Raw genomic sequence first — 23,586 nt, forward strand, 5'->3', positions numbered from 1 at the left:
ACACAATGGTTTATCATCTGATTTATATGGGTTTTTCTGGAACTGCATCTTAAGCTGGTGCAAAAATGCCACCTTGGCACTGGCATAAATATACTGCACAATGTTTAACCCCCCCCCCCCCCCCCCAAAAAAAAAGTCTGCGCTCAGTCCCACACCGTTTATATATTAGATATACCAAAAACCAGTCCACCAACTAATGGATATCATGTATACATAGTATTTTTAACAGTACAAGAATAAGAAAGATCTGTTTACAGTGTCAAGTGAATAAAGGCTTCAATTAATGAAAATCTTAAAGATCACTTTTAACAAAAACTGAAAAGTGATATCAACACCTCAAGTAAAGGAATCGGTTAAAGAATTCTTAAAACAAAGTTTGTTTGGGAAGAAAACTTAAATGCATCAACTAGAAATTTTAAAAATATTCTTGTGAAATTTAGAACAAGTTATCACAGTTTTCGTATAGATGCTGGTCTTTGGAATAATTTACAACGTCATGAAAGAGTTTGTAATCTGTGTAATACTAATCAAACTGAGAACGAATTCCATTACCTGTTAGAAAATAACGTATTATTTTCAATTCGAAAAAAACTTTAAGCATGAAAATATTATGTTCAACCGAATGCTATAAAATTCTTTAATCTATGGCCGAAAACTAACTCTGTATTAAAAAAAAAACAACTTTGCATCCTCTTACCAAAAATGTATAAGATCTGTCCTCCACAAGCCAACTCTGCTTATCCATACTGTTTGTAAATATGTAGTTATGTTTATGTTTGTACCTCTTGTACCATTAATATGGTTTTGGGAGAGTAAATGATTTGAATTGTAGTAAAAATATTTTTGCATGTTGGATGGAAGTGAATTAAATTTTTAGTGAATTGCATCCATCACACAGTTCCCCTAAAGAAGGTAAGAAGAATCACGACCAGAACTTAAATGTAAATGCATGGTTGTGTTGTCTTTCATTTAATAAATGAATAAGTGTAGTCTCACTATTTTCTCTATGGTATATGGTAGTTTGACTTTGTACATAATATTTAGGTCCTTAACCAAAGTAAATTGTTTTCCTTCGGTTTCTTTTTATTTTATTTTTTTCTGACTCATTTTCAGAGCTTTTGTAAAGTTACCGTGCCTCAACGATATTAAAGTTTCACCATTAACGTCACTTCCGTTCAAATTTGACGGCCATTTTAAATTTTTTAAAAAGTGAAATTTTTAATGATGATTTAAGCGCATTGATGAAAAAGTTTTTCCGGTCAATTTTTTCTTTCATACGTCGATCAATAGAAAAAATTTTATCTTCATTTTTTATCATTTAATATAACATTTTCAAATCAAAAATTGTGAAGTATCATTGATCAAAAATGTAAATAATGTAAATCAAGCGGCGCGTATGAATACAAAACAACAACAGCAACAATATACAAAATGGATGCGCCTTCAGCTGATGCAGAGCTATTGAGCTGAATTTAATGGATTTAACACATAAAGTGAGTTAAAAATCTGAACCAGCTGACTTGAAAACGAAAGGAAAATACATGCGATAGCTTGTGATATTATTCACTGTGCAGAAAAATTCGTAATAAAACTAGTTTTCATGTGAGATTGCTGGAATATGCAACTGGACATAACCATCCAAGGAGAGGCGATCGTGGACGAAAATAGTTGATATGTCGACAAAGAATAGTATGTATAATCGACTTTCGTAAACGTTGTGGTAACTAGATAGCCAGTGATGTACTTAAATGGTATATCTGCCGCTTGGAATGCGCCGAAGGAGTTGATGCATTACTCATAATGATGCTTATTCTGAATTTCTGATGACCGATCATGTAGGGTACTGTGTAAATTTAAAAATCATCGCTACCAAATTTGAACAGCAGTGAAAGTGAATAGGCCTATATGTTCGTTATAATTATTCTGGAAAAGGAACAGCCAGCCTCGCAGTAATGTTGATTGATCTCCGGCAGACGAAATCGTGAGAAGACTCTTAATTTTTCACTTCGTGAAAAAGATATTGTGTTTTGTTTATTTTTTAAGGTTAAACTTTCAAGTTTTTATGTTTATAAAGTTGTATTTTGTTTGCTGACAATAAAACAGACACAACTTTACACTTTGTTGACAATGTTTATTTTGGAAATTCCCGTTCTATAAATAGTGTTAGATCAGAATAATTGAGAAAAGTAGATCCGGCAAAAATTTTATTGATGCTGGTATCAAAGAAATTTTTCGACCAAACAGAAGCGCCGATATCTCATCAAAAGAATAAATATTAAATGATAGATGTATCAATTCTATGGTGTACTGGGGGTTTAAATTTTTTTTATCAATTTTGTTCAAAACCGGAAGCTTCAATTTTTATTTTTATTTTTATTTTTTTGAACAAAATAAGACATTACCACGGTGTTATAGAATTTGCCATGGTGAATTCAAACCTGAAATCTGTTTTAAAATCGTACGATGCATTGCAGAGATATTGGGGATTAAATATCGATTTTTCCGGAAATTTTGATTCTGCGATCTAGGTTTAAAAATAGCATAAAGTTTAAAGTGAAATTAACTCGTACCAAAAATAATTCGATTTTTGTCAAGTCTTACTTTGACACGTCCGGATTTTTATACCCCCGCTCCGAAGGAGAGGGGGTATACTGTTTTACCCTTGTGTGTCTGTCTGTCTGTCTGTCCGTCCATAACAAAAATTTCTGTCGCATTTATCTCAGCAACTTTATATCGCAGATGCTTGAAATTTTTACACAGTGTTTGTTAAGACATGCCATATCGTGGGATTTATTTTTGTACCAATCAGACGTCAACTTCCAGTTAAATGACGAATTTGCTTATTTTTTAACCAAAATTTTCGTCAAAGATTTCTCAGCAACTATATATCGCAGATGCTTGAAATTTTTACACAATATTTTTATAGACATGCCATATTGTGGGATATATTTTTGTACCAATCAGACGTCAACTTCCTGTTAAATGACGACTTTGTTTATTTTTTAACCAAAATTTTCGTCAAAGATTTCTCAGCAACTATTTATCGCAGATGCTTGAAATTTTTACACAATATTTTTATAGACATGCCATATTGTGGGATATATTTTTGTACCAATCAGACGTCAACTTCCTGTTAAATGACGACTTTGTTTATTTTTAGCCAAAATTTTCAAACAAAGTTCTGTCAAAGAATTCACAGCAACTGTTAATCGCAGATGCTTGAAATTTTCACACACTATTTGTATAGGCATGCCATATTGTGGGATATATTTTTGTACCAATTAGACGTCAAATTTTAGCGAAAATTTTCAAACAAAGTTCTGTCAAAGAATTCACAGCAACTGTTAATCGCAGATGCTTGAAATTTTTAGACACTATTTGTAGAGGCATGCCATATTGTGGGATATATTTTTGTACCAATTAGACGTCAACTTCCTGTTAAATGACGATTTTGTTTATTTTTAGCAAAAATGTTCATACAAATTTTTGTCAAAGAATTCTCAGCAACTGTTTATCACAGATGCTTGAAATTTTTACACAGTATTTGTATAGGCATGCTATATCGTGGGATGTATTTTTGTACCAATTGGACGTTAACTTCTTGTTAAATTAGTACTTTGAGTTTATTTTTAGCCATAATTTTCAAACAAATTTCTGTCAAAGATTTCTCAGCAACTATTTATCGCAGATGCTTGAAATTTTTACACAATATTTGTTTTGGCATGCCATATTGTGGGATATATTTCTATACCAATCGGATGCCAGCTTTCTGTTAAATGTCGACTTTGCTTTTATTGCATATTCACATCAGAGCGGGGGTATCACTAGTGAGCATTGGCTCACAGATATCTTGTTTTGTTAAGTCGTTCTTGAAATCGTAAAGGTTTTTGTTAATTCGTACTTAGAATTGTTCGGATTTTGTTAAGTCGTAATAAGAATTATTCGATTTATTTTTTTGTTAGGTTACCCTTGTTATAGTTTTAAGAACTCTTACAGGAACATCTAGCTTTACTCTCGACATTAACGGAAGACCCACTTGTTGCTTTGCAACGAGCGTTGCTCTATTTTTATGCATATTTTCATTAATTTTTCTTATAAAGTTTATTAATATATACTCTACTTAATTATTATTTTCCGAACTTGGTAGGAGTAAATCCTGCATGTGTAAAAATCATCAGAAGACATATATGGCGGAAAACTACTGATGAAAGTCCAAGAAAAGTTCGTGGGATTTGAAAAGAGAAATACTTCAAATTCTAAGGGAACTTCTGTAAATTAAAAAGCGGAACTTTTAATTTAACAACAAAAGCACCAAGTATATCTTACAAGCATTGGGGATAACATTCACTAACCCCGTATAAAATATCATAACAAACGCGTTTGTCGCTTTCAATCTATTAATTCAAAATAAAATGAAACAAGCATTCTGAGAGTATTGCATAAGCAATACACGTCCCCTACCGGCCTGTAGAAACATGTGAAAACAATGCACTGTTATGCAGAATATCATTTCTTACCGTCTCAACAGACCAACCCGATAACGAACCCGATTGTAATAATACATAAAACCCTGTCGATTAAATTTACAACACAATGCTTGACACTATTTTACAGAACTTATTTGTTTGTTAGAAACAATCAAAGGAATGGTCCAAGAAATGCACGATATTATAACTGACAACATACTTTCCTCGTTTATTTGATACACACCGAGCCCGATAACGAACCCGAACATTAAAAAATTGGAATAGAAAAAATTAATTTTCTCGAAAATATGTCAACCAGACGCTACAAAAGTGTAAACTTGATCTGTAGTTTGACATTTTGAAACTGTTTAGCAAATTTCATATTATTCCTCAAACGCATAAAGAAAAAAAGTGTGAAAAACTGAAGTGGGACAGACAGACGGACGGACGGACTGACGGACGCAGAGGAAAGCTATAGTCCCCTCTGGTGAAAACCGGTAGGGGACTAATAAAAACACAAACATTCCATAGGCGTCGGAACCGGGGGTCTTAATTTGCCCCCCCCCCTTTTTTTGTAAAGTTATACATAACCGTAACCAAAGACATTTTTCAGGCCTGTCAAGATTTTTAAAAGGTCAAGCCCCCCCCCCCCCCCCCCCCCCGCCCAACTTTCAATTTGCATCCGACGCCACTGCATTCTGAAAATGTATTACAATTAAATATTTACAATTTTCTCAGAACACAACAGTTTGTTATAACCTTTATGAATTAAATATGTATTTTGACATGAAAGTTATTATCGGGAAAATCTTTCGTTGATCAGTAAGGTTCTCGTTGTCACACCATCGTTTAAGGGACCAGAGGGGGCATCTAATTCGTCCTCTGTCGCGGGCATTTACACGGGCTGATTCTTGTTGAGTGTATATTTTAATAAATTGCGGATACAGTCTCTCAAAACAATCAGTTACGTCTTAACGCTTTGATCATTCTTGACACACTTGGCCTAGATATTCAATGGACATCAGCTGTCACGGCCTGAAAGCTACCGGTGGCATAAAATCTCAAAGCTACCATCACTTGAAGCGACACGAGTATTTAAAGTAGGTCGTCTCAGGTCACCCTCTACACAGACCTGTAATCAGTACATACATGTACTTATGACATCTGCGTCATCTAAATAGCTTAGGGGATGGTCTTTATCTCTAAATACTTGTTCACGACGTAGATATCGGTCTCTTCTCCTTAGCAAGCAGTAAGCAGAAACAACGACCATATTGGCTCTTGTTAAGATAAAACAACATTTAGGGTTAAAATTAAGACCATTTTTAAGACGTATCTTATATTAGGACAGCTTTGAGAAACTGACTTAAGACAAAGATATCTCCTAAGTATCTCCATTTGGGCAGATTTTGGGAACAAACAAGTAACTGTTATAATTTTCAAAAGTAAACAGGTTCAATACTAATTTTTGCATGGAAACTGTAGAGATCCCTGAAGTTACAGTGTGCTGTGTGGGCGAATCCAATATCCAGAATACTATGATGGCATCAATATGTACACCGACCAATCAAATCTATAATTTGAAAGATTAATTAGGAATACTTGGTGGCAAGGATATTCAAGTTTGAAGTATTTTGGATCTCAAAAGAAAGACTAGTTTTCTGACAATATGAGGAATCACCAGACTACTTAATTATTCACTGTAGGGTGAATAATATCGGGGCTATTAATTTGTATACACTCATTGAGAAAACCAAAACCCCATCATTTATTAAAGTTTGAATTCCACAATCCACACATATTTGGTCACAGATGTATCCACGAAATAATTGGTATTCTAAGGATAACAAAGCAATGGAGAGATGTCGTCTCAAGGCAAATGGGGTAACGGCTTCTCCAACCTTCAAGTTGGTTGTTGTTACATTTAGCACCCTGATCTTTTGAGAAACACGCCCAAATTTCTGATGCCTGATGGCGTCCACCACAACGACTTACGAAACAAGCTCTTTCTCAATAACATCCGGGGGGGGGGGGGGGGGGGTAAGAATTCGTTCGATCGCAACAGGGGTAGGTTTATAGCCCTAAAATAAGAACAATGGTATGTGGGGGCTTCTTGAAGTTGCTTTGGTCCCTACATAAACTTTGTATTATATATCTGAAGTTGTGAACTGCGAGGGAGTAAATGTTTAACCAATTTGTTTGTAAAATAATCGTTTAATGTGCCCATTGATTGACATTGTTTTGTGCATATTACATACACTTCAACAAGTTACCATCCGCGTTTTACCCGGGATGGTCATTTAAACATATGTTGTGTGTTGTATGAATTTTATTGCATTTATTGAGTATTGTGTGGGTTTGCCCAAAAGGTGGGTGTTTATTGACATACCACAAAGTACTATGCCCCGGCCAATGTTCACCAAATAAATGTCAAATTTAACATCTTGTTCTTATTTCCCTATAGAAATAAAAAGTACTTAGATCAGCAATTTATTACATTTGTTATTCGATAAATTGATAAAGCTTGAAAATTTCTGCAAATATATGAACACCTTTAAGATGTAAAGTCTTTATGCTATTAATTTCACCATTTATTTTTTTTTTCAATTATGTTGATTTTCATTACAGTCATTATCAACAAATTCACAAAAAATGTCAAACTTATATAAAAATTATATTTAGTTTTATTCATCCTTAATTCATATTAAAAAAAACATAATGAAGCAGTGATTTTTATTTCAGCATAACACTTTGTTGTATTGGCTTGTCACACAAATTGCTTCTTGCTTCAATCAACAAGTTATTTTTTTTATCATAACATATTGAGGGTTTTGCATGCAAAACATACTTTGACATTTAAAATTTTCAAAAAATGTCTTTCTGATTTTAAAATTAGCTACTACGTAATATAAAGGTTAATTGGACTCACCAGAACACTTTGTTAAAAAAACAAAAATTCTCTGGCACATATTGTTCATGTACTTTACCAGTACATACTATTTTGCTATATAAGAAACAAATTAATCCATGTGGGAGAGGGGCATATATATTGCCTCATAAAAACTTGCTCAATGTATTTGGTTCCTTGTATTTTTTTGTAAAAGTTTTCTTTTCTTTTTGGCGCTCTGCCAAAAGTTGGGATTTCGTTCGATCCCTTCAAATTTGATTTTTCTTTAATTATGTAAATTTAAAAAAGTATCGCCTTCCAACATAAATTGAGACCAATCACCGCCTGTCTTGTTGCCAAATGCATTAATAATTGTGAGGTTACAGAAATAAAGTGAGATAATTATCTGCAGACGTTTTCTCTTTTATTAAAAGGACATTCCACCCAAAAACTGTTTATAATGCAAAAATCATATTGATTATATAGCTGCCTTGTAAATGTCTTTAACCTGTATATGATGTGTATTTCAATGATCGTATCTAATCGAGTATCCAATCCCAGTTTTATTTTTTCTAACAATGAAAAATTGTTCAAAGAAAATCATCTTTATTGTATGCTTGAAGTAACAGTATACATTATTAATCACATGGACAATAATTTGTTAAAAAATTATGAAATGGAGAGAGAGAGAGAGAGAGGGGGGGGGGAGAAAGCTAGACCTCTATTGACAATCACTGTGACGAAAGCGAGATATTGGTCATGACATGTCTACATAGAAAACCTAAGTAAAACCACGGATTACCAGTGGTTACAGTTGTATTGTCCTTAATACTATATAGTTGCAGCTCAACATCTGGGTTAAACGATCTCCTTCCCTCCATCGAATATATTGCATATATAACCTGCTGATCTGAGTTCATTAGTTTTCTCTCTAGAAAATGTAAAACAGCCCTCTTATATAACTTTTCAAATGCTAATTGTACTTTTTTGGTTCCTATAAACATTCCTCCTCCAACCCAAACTGCATTTTCTTTAAATATTTCTTCTGGGGTTGAATTAAGATTTGGTGAATAAACTTCATTCATTGCAAGTAAACTTTTATTGTGGTTTTCGGGAGGAGTTAATATAAAATATCTTTTATCATTAACAATATCCCGGAAATAACCAATATCTAACCATGCATAATATTCACTTTCAAATATATTTGAACGAATAGCATCACCCACTGCAGCATATTTTGCGTGCTGGATAGCAGAATACTCTGCTAGAACTGTATTTGGATGGTACTTGGGATATTCCGGTTGATCAAACACCGACTGGATTTCTGTTGTCAATCGAAAGGGCCAGAAATCTGACCTCTTCATATAAATGATTTTTGTAATTTCCGTCTTGTTCCGCCTTAAATTCTCCATAATGTTTTTAAAGTCTATTGAATCAGTGTATATAATTAAAGGATTCATAAGGGAGTAAAATACTGAAGCCCATTCCTCATAATTTAAAGAAGAAAAATTAAGATGACTTCCTTTTTGAAATCTACCGATATCCCAATAGGCGGAAATGATTGTTAGCTGCATTCCGGGATTTATGGGCTTAGGTTTTCCTGTCTAAATAAAAAAAGAGTAAACTGTTTGGATTAAAACTATTAGTATTTGTAATTTTTTTGGGCATTTTCCCTTATATAAACATATGCATATATGTATCATTGTAAATCGAAAAGCATTTGTAAGTACGGTGAGTATTACATTAGGTTATTGTAATACATGTGTTTAACATGCACAATACAAAAACTTTAAAAATAGTATATTTTCATCAATCAATGTAAAGAACCAATACCAGTCTGTGTATCATATTAATGATATGGTTTTAACTTACTCTCAAATATTCCGGAATAGGATTTTGTTGATGGATTAATACAGTATAAACTAGAAATAAAGATACTGAAGATACCATAGTGATGAAATAGATTAATGTTTTTCTCAGCTGAAAACTTTGTTTGTTTGTAGAAGCTACTTCCATTATGCCTGCAAGAAATAAAAACAAAACAATAAATCTTAAATTACTATTCAAACATTCGTTTATTTTTAACAAAATTTATTGAATATCAAAACGTTTTAGAGGGATATATGCTGCAAATAAATAATATTAATTGATTTAACTTTAATAATTATACCCGCCCTTTCTAAAGAAAGTTCGGGTATATTGTTGTTATCCTGTTTCGTCCGTCCGTCCGTCTGTCCGTCCGTCTGTCCGTCTGTCACGTTTTACTTTCTCAAACTGCTCTTACATCTTATAAACCAGCAAACTCAACTCTTGGAGTTTGATTTGGGGTATCATGTTGTTTTGTAAAAAGGTTTTTAAAAATTCTCTATTAGTCCTGGGGGTCAAATAATTGGTAAAAAATGACGTTTTTCACAAAAAACCTTCTTCCTCGAACTCCTCCTACATTTTCAACAGTAGACAAATCATCTCTTGGAATATGTTTTAGGGTATCCTATAGATGCGCAATAAGGTTTCGTAATTTTCAATTTTGTACTGGGGGTCATTTAATGGCTGAAAAATGACGATTTTTTACCAAAAAACTGGTTTCAAAAACGTCATATTTTTTGGCAGTAGCCAAATGATCTTCTAGAATATGATTGGGGGTGTCATATTGAAGTGTAATCAGGTTCCAGAATCTTTTTTTTAATAAGGGGATCAGTGGGCAACAAAAAATGACGTTTTTTTGGCTAAAAAAGTATGGTTCCCAGAACTCCTCTTACAACTTTTGGAGTAGCTACGTCATCTCTTAGGATATAATTTGGGCTGTCCTATGGATGTGCAATAAGGTTTTAAAAAGTTAAATTTCATCCAGGGAGTCAAATAGTAGCAGAAAATTGACGTTTATCACTAAAAAAAAAACATAGATCCAAGAGCTCCTCTTATGATTTAATGGATAGACACATCATATCTTGGGATATGATAGGGACTGTTCTATAGATGTGCAGTAAGGTTTTAGAAATTTAAATTTCATCCAGGGAGTCAAAAAGTAGCAGAAAATTGACGTTTATCACTTCAAAAAAACATAGATCCTAGAACTCCTTTTATGATTTAATGGATAGACACATCATATCTTGGGATATGATAGGAACTGTTCCATAGATGTGCATTACAGTTTTGAAAAATTAAATTTAACCCTGAGGCCCATTACCTACATACCTTTTGATGCCCTTTAAGGATCAAGAATATATATGGTTAAGGGGTGGGGATCTCAACCGTTTTCGAGATATTCGTGCACTTCCTGTTCGAGGGGGGGGGGTCATGACCACCCCCGGGGCCCATGACCTACATACCGTTTGATGCCCCTTGACACAAGAAATAAGAATATATATGGTTTAAGGGTCGGGATCTCAACTGTTTTGAAGATATTAAGGGACTTGCTGTTTGAGGGGGTCAAGACCACCCACAGGGCCCATGACCTACATACCGTTTGATGCCCCTTGACACAAGAAATAAGAATATATATGGTTTAAGGGTCGGGATCTCAACTGTTTTGAAGATATTAAGGGACTTGCTGTTTGAGGGGGTCAGGACCACCCACAGGGCCCATGACCTACATAACATTTGATGCCCCTTGACATCAGAAACATGAATATATATGGTTTAGGGGTCATGATTATAACAGTTTATTAGATATATGGTAATTTCAAATTCCTGGGGGGTGGGGATGACCCCAGGTGTCAGATCTAATAAACCCTATATATTGCCAGTAACAGTCAATATATGGTTATGAAAACCCTATATTATTATCTTTGTCCATTTTCAAGTTACCATTTACAATAGAGTCTACGATTCTTCCTACAAGTTTCAATGTTAGACACCCCCCCTTTTGACCCCCCCCCCCGAAAAGTGGTTGTCTAACCTCAAATGAGTAAAATCAAACCAGGGTGCACAACTAGATATGCAGGCCTATCATATCCTAGAGTTTTGTACAATTTTGTTCGGCCATCTCTGAGAAACAAGTTCAGAGCGGGAAAGAAGAAAAAGAAGAAGACGAAGAATAATAATACATGTAATAAGAACCGTACAAAATCAATAAGTCTCCAAATTTTATTCGGGAGACTTAATGATAAAGATTAAATAGAGATAGGATAATCAAACATCAATAATTTAAAGATAATTGACAATTTCTTATTCTAAGGGGGTCAGGAGGACCCCTTAGGGTCATGACTTACATGCCATAATGATCTGATGCGACATGACCTAAGGAGGAATAATATCTTAGGATTAAGGTGGGGATCTCAATGGTTTTTATGATATTAGTCAATTTCAGGAAGAGCACTTGGGATCATGACCTACATACGATCTGAATTATCTTGAACAAAGAAACAATAATATAATATGTACATAATGTACATGATATATGATTCAATTTAAGAACTCAGATATAGATCAATCATCTATGTTTTGTAATACTTCCTATGTATATACATGTATTAGTTTGTGTTTTGTTCTATACTATTCATGTTCATGACTGTAGTATGGCTTAGCCTTATTTTAATTTACATTAAAAAATTGTCAAATATATGATTGGAATCCCCACCCCCAAACAAACTCAAATATAAACTGTTCACCCCCCCCCCTTAATTGTCGAATGATCTATTAAAATCAAAATATAATTTGGGTGTCTAAAAACTTTTATAAACTGGTAAAAAATGTTATTCTTAAAAAAATTACATTACACCTTGCATAATTGACAAATGATCTATTGAGATATGATCAGGGGTCATATTTCTACCTTGGGATCAATAACTAGTATTCATTGACAAGTTAAAATTAATAACAATAAATGATTCAAATTATAAATGTTTATACTCCCCATTCACCCCCCCCCCACCCCCCACCCCCACCACCAATCTAACCTGGTTCTAAAGATTCAGTCTTCTTAATACATTCTTACATGTGTACAGTACCAAAAAATCATTTCTTGATTGCTTTTTCTCTCCTGATGCACATTAACATTTTGGAAATTGCTTAATTCAGTTTTTAAGATTTATAAACAAAATGTTATATGCATGTGTATTCGCCTATTTGGGGATATTGTAAAGTCTCCTAAACAAAGCCGTGTCATCATTAGGCTAGGAATTACCCACATGGATAAAACACTACATATGAATAATATAAAATACTTTATTATTTCTAGTTCTAGAATGTCAGAGTGTCTCCACAATTTTACGCGCAATGAAACAAAGAGCAAGAATAAATTATATGGTTTAGGGATGAGGATCTCAGATCTCAGAAGTTAAATTAACAAAATATACAGTGTATCATCATTTCCTATTTCATAAAGGCGGGGGGGGGGGGGTGTTAAAGACAACACCTGGGGGTCATTAATGTACTTTACACCATATGATGCATCATAATGACATTACAAGATATTTTGTATTTTCCTGTTTCGTGGGGTCAGAACAGTCCCATAAGGTCATGACCTACATTGTATTTAATGCATTATAATACATTAAGAAAGAAATACTCCTTCCTTCCTATTTTAACTCATATAAAAATGATAAGGGTCTGCACTTACTTACATGTAATACACAAATTTAATCGGAAGAGATTTATACAGGGTCAATATGGGGTCAACTCAATAGTGCAAGTCTGACATTTAAATGAAAAAATAACTTTTGCAATTAAAATGACAGAAACTTTACAAATGCGGTAGGTTAGGTAACGATGATATGATTATTTAAGATGATGATACAGTATGCTGTCAAAGGGAGATCACATTTAGAAAGTGAAAGTAGAACTTATATATGCTGGCATCTCATTATATTGTGCTACTGCTACTACATGTATTATGCTAACCTATATTGGTCAACATCATAATGATAATCCAATTAAAACACAATAATGAATTCCTTTAGCTGATCTTAACTAATCCTTTTCAGCATATGGAAAACACATACTAGTACATGTATGTATACACGTGAACTGGCCATCTAATCGAAGAGCTGAGTAAAACTAGTACCCGCTAATGAGACCTGCAGATCTGTGTTGTGTGCGGAACTTCAGACAAAGATCAGTTATTTATAACATGCATGTATTTTATGACCTATTCTTCAAATTCACTTAATCCTATTGAGATAAACAATAAAGTATATTAAATATTAATTAAATATTTACCCCCCAAATAATGTTACCTAACATTGAAGCGCAGTGGGTTAGAGCGTTTACATGTCTGTAAGAGCATTGGGGTCCAAGGTGTATTTTTGGTAATTTTACTATTGATATAAATGAATTTTCATGGGGGGGGGGAGGGGGGGGGGGGTTGGACACCTCATTCCCACCCTCTCTCTAAATCTATGCACACGATGATGTACATGAAGGCACACAGAAGCAAATTTAAAACCGGCAACAACCATGGGGAGGGGGAATTTTTTATTTATATTTACTAAATTTTGACTGTCTATCAAAGTTAATTGAATTGGAAGTTTATCAAACATCAAACATCTACTAAATATATAGATATTGTAATAGATGTTGTACCTTAATGGGTGCTATCCCATTCAATGCTTTATTAATGGTACGTCTTAAGCAGAAACGAAAATAGGTACGATATATCTACCTAAAGAATCAAACGACTGGTAATAATTTATATTATAAATCATACTTTAGCAATATTAACTGATATTATAAAAAGTATGTTGCTAAAAACAAAACAAATATGATCAATTTAATGATAAGTTTATTTCATCTGCAACCTATGGAATCCGGATAGGGCCATGCAGTTCACTATCGCATCATCGCACCATCGCCTTTTGAGTAGATAGTGCGATGGTGCGATAGTGCGATGACGATGATGCGATAGTGCGATGACGATGATGCGATGGTGCGATAGCGCGATGACGATGATGCGATGACACGACAATGCGATGACAATGGTGCAATGGCACGATAAAGCGATAGCGCAATGACGCGATGATACGATAGCGATAACGCGATGGTGCGATAGCGATGTTGCGATACTCTATCGCGTCATCGTTAGTTCTTTTTCACTTCATCGTCATCGTGTCATCGCACCATTGCGCCATCGACTTTTTGCGCATGCGCCATTGAAAGGAGAAAACGCGGCAGGCAGTGAATATATGAACGGATTTTATATGAGAGGTTGATAAACTTGACTCTCTAATAATAATTAGGTATTACAAATTAGCTTTACCCTTTTGCTAACGATATAGATATTTAAATTATAGGTAAATAAACAAAGAAAACAATGCAATTAATGAAAACCACATGATCAATGCATGGATTCATACTGGGGGATGATAATTCTCATTCAAATTAATTAACAAACACATATGCTTTATATATTGAGCGAAATAATGTTTAATTTCAGTATACTAGTGAGTTGTTAGATTTGATAAATTGATAAAGAGTTGTCTTTAATATTTTTAACCAGTACTTTTTGGTATGACTATCAAGGGAAAAGTGCGTACTCTGTATTCATTGTAATTGTAAGAGTTACCTCCCTTTAAATATTTAATGACTTGTGAACATAATATGAATTATAATATTGCAAAAGTAGTAAACTTTCATTTAGATTTAGATGGGAATTATTTACAAGTTAATTACTTAATAGTTATTTTTCTGATGATATATTTGCAGGATTTATATTTATACATCAACAAATACAAACATCTGCATGTTACTTCGTCCGTAATAAATTTATTTCAATTTAAGTCCTACCCATTGATCATATTTACTAGCATCTCTTCGTCATCAAACGCCATGTTGTGCAATGACTGCTGGGAATGTAATCCTTTAATGGAAAGTCGATAGAGCGATGCTACGATAATACGATGACGATGACGCAATAAAGAACTAATGATAACGTGATAGAGCATCGAATCATCGCTATCGCACCATCGTGTCATCGCTATTGCACCATCGCGTTATTGCTATCGTATCATCGCATCATCGCTTTATCGTGCCATCGCGCCATCGTCATCGCATAGTCGCGCCATCGCATCATCGTCATCGCGCTATCGCACCATTGCATCATCGCCATCGCGCTATCGCACCATCGCATCATCGTCACGTCATCACACTATCGCACCATCTCACTATCGACTCAAACGTCGATGGTGCGATGATGCGATAGTGAACTACATGGCCCTATCCTATGGAATCCGGATAGGTCCATGTAGTTCACTATCGCATCATCGCACTATCGCCGTTTGAGTAGATAGTGCGATGGTGCAATAGTGCGATGACGATGATGCAATAGTGCGATGACGATGATGCAATGGTGCAATAGCGCGATGACGATGATGCGATGGCACGACAATGCGATGACGATGGCGCGATCGCACGATAAAACGATAGCGCAATGACGCGATGATACGATAGCGATAACGCGATGGTGCGATAACGATGACACGATGGTGCGATAGCGATGATGCGATGCTCTATCGCGTAATCGTTAGTTCTTTATCGCGTCATCGTCATCAAGTCATCGCACTATCGCGCCATCGACTTTTTGGGCATGCGCAATTGAAAGGAGAAAACGCGGCAGGCAGTGAATATATGAACGGATTTTATATGAGAGGTTGATAAACTTGACTATCTAATAATAATAAGGTATTACAAATTAGCTTTACCCTTTTGCTAACGATATAAATTTTTAAATCATAGGTAAATAAACAAAGAAAACAATGCAATTAATGAAAACCACATGATCAAGGCATTGATTCAAACGGGGGGATGACAATTCTCATTCAAATTAATTAACAAACACATACGCTCTATATATTGAGCGAAATAAGATTTAATTTCAGTATACTAGTGAGTTGTTAGATTTGATAAATTGATAAAGAGTGTGTCTTTAATATTTTTAACCAGTACTTTTTGGTATGACTATCAAGAGAAAAGTGTGTACTCTATATTCATTGTAATTGTCAGAGTTACCTCCCTTTAAATATTTAATGACTTATGAACATAATATGAATTATAATATTACAAAAGTATTATACTTTCATTTAGATTTAGATGGGAATTATTTACAAGTTAATTACTTAATAGTTATTTTTCTGATAATATATTTGCAGGATTTATATTTATACATCAACAAATACAAACATCTGCATGTTACTTCGTCCGTAATAAATTTATTTCATCTAAAGTCCTACCCATTGATCATATTTACTAGCATCTCTTCGTCATCAAACGCCATGTTGTGCAATGGCTGCTGGAAATGTAATCCTTTTTATGGAAAGTCGATAAAGCGATGCTCCGGTAATACGATGACGATGACGCGATAAAGAACTAATGATAACGTGATAGAGCATCGCATCATCGCTATCGCACCTTCTTGTCATCGCTATTGCACCATCGCGTTATCGCTTTCGTATCATCCCATCATCGCGTTATCGCTTTATCGTGCCATCGCACCATCGTCATCGCATTGTCGCGCCATCGCATCATCGTCATCGCGCTTTCGCACCATTGCATCATCGTCATTGCACTATCGCACCATCTCACTATCGACTCAAACGTCGATGGTGCGATGATGCGATAGTGAGTTACATGGCCCTATCTGGATTCCATAGCAACCTGCAAAAGTTTTTGAATATACCATTCATCACGTAAGTTATGAACTCAACGTATGTATGACTTAAATATTCAGCGGTCGAAATGAAAATTTACAAGAAAATATGTGGGGAATTTCTCAGCAAAATAATAAAATGCTAGAGTTTATTTTTTTTTTCAAATAATTTGAATCCCTGTTATTGGTCCTGGCTTGGGGATTCCTAGCATTTTATTTAAGAAAACATGTCTATGTATATATACTTAAAGGCAAATTGATTCAAACGTTAACAAGTTTTCTTTTTAAAGGAATGATGGGCAAGTGATATTTCATTCGCTAGCTCTCTTAATGTAATGAATGCATTACGGTATATGCTGCATTACAATAGGCATGATAAATATCATATATCCCACCGTTTCGTCGATTTCCGAAAAAGCAACGCATAAATAATAATAATAATAATAATAATAATAATAATAATAATGCTCTTAGTAGGCGAATTGTACTTCCGGTTAATATTCTTACACATGTAAAGAAAAGCATTATTTTTATCATCACGTAAGTGTGTAGATGTTTTACTATCAAGGCAAACATATTAAAATGCTTGTATTTTTTTTTAAAAGTAATTTACATGTAATTAAAGATTTACATGAAAACCCCTGCCATTGTGCTCGAAATGTTTTCTTTATCGTTGCTAAGAATGTAATAAATCCAAAGGTACTCCAATGTAAGTTCACGAGACTTCCCGGAGATTTGTTCATGCAGTTCCTGTGAAATTTCGAGCGGAAGTATGAGTGTTCGGATAATATTCTTAAAAAACGGAAGTACTGGTCATTTTTCATATCATATCCTACTTTGATTCAATTAAAACATGAAAAGTTATTAAGATATATGTCTTATTTCATCATCTATCGGTTATTTAAACAAAACGTTTATATTCAGAACAGTGTGATCGTTTGTGTTCAACCACTCTATACGTGGTTGAAAATATAATCAATGGGTTGCTTATGTTAGTAACGTAAGTTATGAACCCAACGTATGTATGACTTAAGTATTCAGCGGTCGAAATGAAAATTTATCAAAGCAAGAATAATAAAAAAAAATAATCTTAGCAGTAATAAAAATATCTTCTTGAATATGATAATTAGATTAGACTACTTTTCAAATTAACAGCTGAATCAGCAGTCCATTGGTTGCAATTCAAGATTAGCTATTTAAACTTAACCTTGTACTTTTCACTATGCTATTTCTGTATTAACGATAGCGAAACCATGGAACATCTTTTTTTTCATTGTCACGTGTTTAAACACGTTCAGCACGTTCAAGGGGATGTGCGGCCATTTTGTACATTTGAGAATATCTGGAGCTTGTTTCTTTCCAAAATTGACCATTATTGTTGTCAAAAGACGAAAAAAGCAAAAACTATGAGGTTTTACGTGTTGTTTTGTATGTAAATTACGGACACAAGACCGGATCAATGCTCTTTGTAATTACTACAGACTTATTTGAGTTGTACTTTCATCTTAACACAACTTTATCTTAAATAATTTCAAAACAACACGAAAAGAAAAATCTTATCGAATTAAAAATCACAACAATTTTGTTGGCTTCAAGTAATGACTGCATGTGACGGACGAATTATTGCTACCTTTTTTTAACATCCCCGGTTATGAGATTTGGTGTAGACAAAACAAAAAAGGAAAGCTATGCGAGATAAATAGAGGAAAATCACCTTTTGTGTATATTGGATTCCGTGAAGTTATATTCCTAGTCCTTAAAACAATTTATAGTTACAGGTTTTTATCTCCAGACAATGGTTTTCCTGTCTTATCATTACCCTATTTTGTCCAAACATACGGTAAAATTATTGAAATCGGTAAGGGTTGGACTTACAAAAATATTCCATCATTTGGTATCGTTTTGTCTTCTAAAGCCACGTGTAGCTTTGTAACACAGTCCTATTCTTCTTTTTTTAAAGAACAACCTGAGTCACCCAGTTTACCTTTTGTTGTCTGAGGTTATCTCTAATCGTTCTTTGTTGCTGGTTTACTATTCGACATTAACTATTAATAATTCAAATTTGGTGTGTCGCCTCTAAAGAAGTTTCAACCTTAATTAAGAAATTAAATGGTCATATATTTTGGGTAGTGTAACCTTATTCTTGGCAACAAGCAAACTAAGTACGCTGGAAAACTAAGCAAGAATGCCCTAAACCATGTAATCTATTGTTGCTTATGTTGTTTTATACGGGAGAGTTTCTTAATATTGTGTAATAATTTTCTCTACTTTTGACATTCTAACTACTGTACGCGATAAACGTTTTTTAAGTGACATATTTCGTTTTTGTTAATTATATAGAATTAATTTTTATTATACATCTCAGTTTTAATTTCAGCACTTTACATACAGTTAAATAATAGTTTAGCGTTATAAAGACCTTAATACTTTGATCATACGCCTATCCTCTATTTACTCAGGCTTAAAAAGTACCTTACATTAAGAGTAGTTAATTCTACACCAATGAAAAAAACAAATGCCTGAAATTGTTGCTTTCGTAGATAAAGATTGATATGGACATGCAGCTTTACCTGTTTTCTTTGGTCAAACATTAACTTCAGGTGGGATTTATTTGATTTAAAACAGCAAACATGATTTAAAGTAGATAACACATTTTGTTGGCGCCATTTGGTGATAAAGTCAATATATGAAAAAGCATCGTGCTCGTTCGAGAAAATATCTGGGTTATTCAATATTTGAAAAGGGGTTTTGTTTGACGTTATTGATTGATGGTGCAAAAGGCTAGTGATCATTCATTTTTTAGTAATAATGTTCATATAAATATATTCCCTAACCTAAGGTCTTCAGATACAGCATTATTTTTGGATGTGGGTTAAGTGAAAGAAATATATTTTGATGGAGCGATTCATTGATAGTTAAATGACATTGGTAATCGCTTTTCAAGAGACTTTAAAAAAGCACAACCATAAAACTAAAACCTACTAGTTGAAGCTTTTAAATGGGTTCAGGTTACTTTTTAACTACAAAAGTGTGAGGAAATATTTATAAGTTAATTACTTTTAACGATGTTAGGGCGAGAATAACCAATCAATGTAATGGACCAAACATATCAATGTTTCATGCATTTTCCACATCCTGAAATAGTTTTAATAATAACAGCATTTTTATTGTAAAATTGGCCGCCAAAACATGTATGTTTACAATGGACGCATCCCATTAACGTTGCCTCGCCGGTGACGTTATCGGGGAACGGTGACGTTAATGGAACGGTTGGCAACGTCACAATGATCCAACGATGACGATTGTAGCTTAAACATGATACTTATCTTAAAATTTGATCCAGAAATTATGGCTATTTGCAATTTTAATGTATTTAAATATAGAAGGACAGATTGTAGTTTTTGAAATACTGGTTTTGAAGAATAAGATAACCTCGACGCAATATTGTTTCCTAATCGGCAACGGTAAATTGCGTTGCCAGAATCGCTCGCCGGCGACGCGCATTCCAGCAATCGGCGACGAAGGCAACACCGGCAAATCCGGCGATGCCGGTTAAATGGAAAGCACCCAATGTGTACCTTAATCTCATCTATCTAATGTCTGCATAATTTGATACTTTGGCACAAAATGTACCTGTTATATTGACATTACGCAAAATATATCTACATTGCATTAATATGTAAACTTCTTATCAAAAAATGAACTTATATGATTGAAGTCCAGCAACAATATAACAAGAATAGATATGGGTCACCCCGTATCCAAGATATTCGACTTTTATTTTAAATTACTTGAATTTTACTGTGCTTAGCCGATCACTTTCAAAATCAAAGTTAAAATCACCGAACTTGTTAAGAAAACTCGCGAATATTGTTCTTCATGTCCGTAGCGAATACAGCCACCAGTTTTTCGTCACTAGCAAATAGTGCACACATCCTTAAATAGAGCACGAGTGCGATCATAAACATTGTGCAGGTGTTGCATAACCATTCCGTCATTAGAAAAAAGAAAAGAAAAACACACTCTTACATAGTAAATAATTAAAGAGATTATATGATAACTAACGAACAGTAATCATGAAAGTAATATAACTATTGTAATAATATAAGCAATATTCATTAGTATCAATAGAAGAATGACCTACATTTTTATGAAAAAGATTGAGGCGACAGATAGTGTAGGAATATGATACTTTTCATTTATATTTCTTGGAAAAGGGTGATTTAAAAAAAAAATACATTAATTTTGTTTTCCTTCGCGTACCGAATATACATTGATATACCATTTGTTATAATGTTGTCTGCTGATGATGAATGGAACTATATTTTTCAGCGCAATTGTGTAAAGTAATATCTTGAACAGATAGTAAGCACTGATCGAATATATTGAAAATGTAATTAGAATTTTGTAGGGTTAACAAAACAAATAAAATTTATACAGAAATGGTTAGATTATCCAAATATTTATTCAAGAGATTTGGCAATAGCTATAGATTTGTTGAATTTTAATCAATAGATCTATGAATAGCATAAAAGTAATTAATTGTTTTTAAAGCTGACTAAATATATATGTATTTATTGTCCAAATCAATTCAAATAATCATTCAAAAATATTAAATTTCCATTCTACATATTTTTGCGTAGAAAGCTACTGCAGTTATAACACTGTAACAAACACAGAGTTAAATTTAACGTCACAAGCGAAAACCAAGGTTCAATGCAAAATTTCTATACCATGGTTATGGGTATTTAAACACAAATGCATATGACGTAGGCGCAATGGGAGTAGCATAGGTACAATATGAGATGAGATGGTGACCATCTCAAAGGTACACGCTTTTAACAAATGATATCTAGATAGAAAGGGGTCATGAAGTCCTTAAGAGAAAATGTTGAAAGGGACCACATTGTTCTAATGAGATTCGTCAATGTGTAAAAGAAACAAACAATATTTGTTTTTTTTTGTTTTGTGATATCTTTTTTAAACAAATGAACGAACAAAACATAATTAATAATCACCAAAAACTCTCCTCTACCTAATTGCATACAATTGGTTAAGTTTATCCCCAACTAGGCTAAACATAGGGATCAAATGAAAAAGGATGTTACACTGAGAAAAAAAAATAACTTTACTTTTAGTTTTGGAAAAAATGTTTAACGTCAATGTCATTAGAAAGGATTTGACAGGAAAGAATTTTCATCCACCGACAACCTCAACCCACATTAACTTTATGCCTGAAGTAAAAGATTAGAGATAATATGTTTAGGTTAAGTGGGGTTTTTTTTCAGAGAGGTTTGTCAACTTTGACCTTTAATCCAAAATATTTCACCGCGGACGCGTTATAGGCGATAAGTTTGATGCCAAAGGAAACAAAAATTGCCAAAGGACAAAAGGAATTGGACGAACAGACTTATCATTATCAGGCAGGGCCTTAGAATACATTTGTGAAACATATTTTCTAGCATGAGAATTACAATAAAGCGCTTAGCTATGCTTAGCGCTTTATTGTCGTTAGACTTCTACTTCCGGTGCATCAAATAACCGCCCCCTATGAGTATAAATATACATAATTGAAACTGGTTAGTTGCACGGGCTATTTCAAATATAAGATTCGAGCTATTGTGAATCCAGGATGCGGGGCTAAGGAACATCATTGCAGGGGCTGCCAGGCAGTGATGAGGAAATATATTGCCTAAACAGAAGCTAAATTATATTAAAAAAATGAAATCGATTCTTTCTAACTAAGCTTGCACAAAGTAAATTTCCTTTAGAACCAAGCTAGGTTAGCACTCTTCAGTACTATCAGTACTTTGGTTTTGTCTATTATCCTATTAGACAAATAATTTGTTACAATGTCATTTTAAAAACAAAAGGCGTTTTGCAATGCCTGTAATAATTTTGCCTTTAATTGGTTATGAATAAATAAGTTCTTAATAGAGCAGGAAATACAAATACTTCCTCTAATAAATATGCACACTTTATAGGATAAAACACTAACAAATCAACTACATGTATATGTATGATAATACAGTTTGCACGAAATTAAGAACAGATAAAAAGTGCCAGTAACGAGGCTTGATGGTCAACAAACAAACCGTCAGATCTGTCTCACATTTTGAAATATGATTTATTTTGCTGTAAACTATTATTCATTTTAGTAAAGAAAGAATCAAAATATTCAACATTATATAGAGCTCTTCTTTCAAAGGTGATCAAAACAGCCTCAAAATGGCTACGACCATCAAGCCCTTGTATTTAAATATTTAAATGGAATAAACTACCTTTCAAAGTCCTCAGTCTAAGTCTAAAACAGTCCATGGATTTCCACTGTTAAACAACACTGGCGAAAGAAAACCCCATATAAAAATGATAAATGATCAAAGCTTACTAGAATGAAGGCTGAGTAGATACCATGAACGATAAAACACCACTTAATGATAACAGGAGATCGAAAAACATTTAAAGTTTACTGAGTATTATGATTATAAAACATTCATAGATTCTATTTTAATAGTGTGATAATTGTAAATACATAATTAACTAAAAGATTTGTAAATGAAAATATGTTATTGAAAAAGATTATTTCATTATGGTATTAAGAAAGGGTTAGAAAATCATAGAAATCGATGTAGCACTGTTTCAAAGCCTAATTT

General features: G+C 33.7%; 1 protein-coding gene across 3 annotated transcripts; it reads right to left on the reverse strand.

Annotated features, from left to right (window-relative positions):
- Positions 1-7,175: 7,175 nt before the first annotated feature.
- On the reverse strand, positions 7,176-23,351 carry LOC128188477 (uncharacterized). 3 transcript variants are annotated; one of them, XM_052859560.1, is made up of 4 exons: positions 23,215-23,351; positions 9,226-9,374; positions 8,580-8,957; positions 8,193-8,284 (listed from the first exon to the last, which is right to left on the reverse strand). In XM_052859560.1, the coding sequence occupies exons 1-4, from the start codon at positions 23,249-23,251 to the stop codon at positions 8,273-8,275; spliced, it is 576 nt and encodes a 191-aa protein (XP_052715520.1). In that variant the 5' UTR covers positions 23,252-23,351; the 3' UTR covers positions 8,193-8,272. The 3 variants fall into 3 exon arrangements, with proteins under 3 accessions (XP_052715519.1, XP_052715518.1, XP_052715520.1); XM_052859559.1 differs by lacking the exon at positions 23,215-23,351 and adding an exon at positions 18,648-18,750 and having other exon boundaries at positions 7,176-8,957; XM_052859558.1 differs by having other exon boundaries at positions 7,178-8,957.
- Positions 23,352-23,586: the final 235 nt, after the last annotated feature.

Source organism: Crassostrea angulata, chromosome 6 (assembly GCF_025612915.1).
Source record: "Crassostrea angulata isolate pt1a10 chromosome 6, ASM2561291v2, whole genome shotgun sequence".
Classification (NCBI taxonomy): Eukaryota; Metazoa; Mollusca; class Bivalvia; order Ostreida; family Ostreidae; genus Magallana; species Magallana angulata.

Coding starts and splice junctions, on each gene's coding strand:
- LOC128188477 (XM_052859558.1), bottom strand. CDS start 23,251: ATGGACTGTTTTAGACTTAGACTGAGGACTTTGAAAG. Junction 9,375..23,214: donor TAGACTGAGGACTTTGAAAG/GTAGTTTATTCC, acceptor TATTTCTTGCAG/GCATAATGGAAGTAGCTTCT. Junction 8,958..9,225: donor CTATTCCGGAATATTTGAGA/GTAAGTTAAAAC, acceptor TTTTTTATTTAG/ACAGGAAAACCTAAGCCCAT.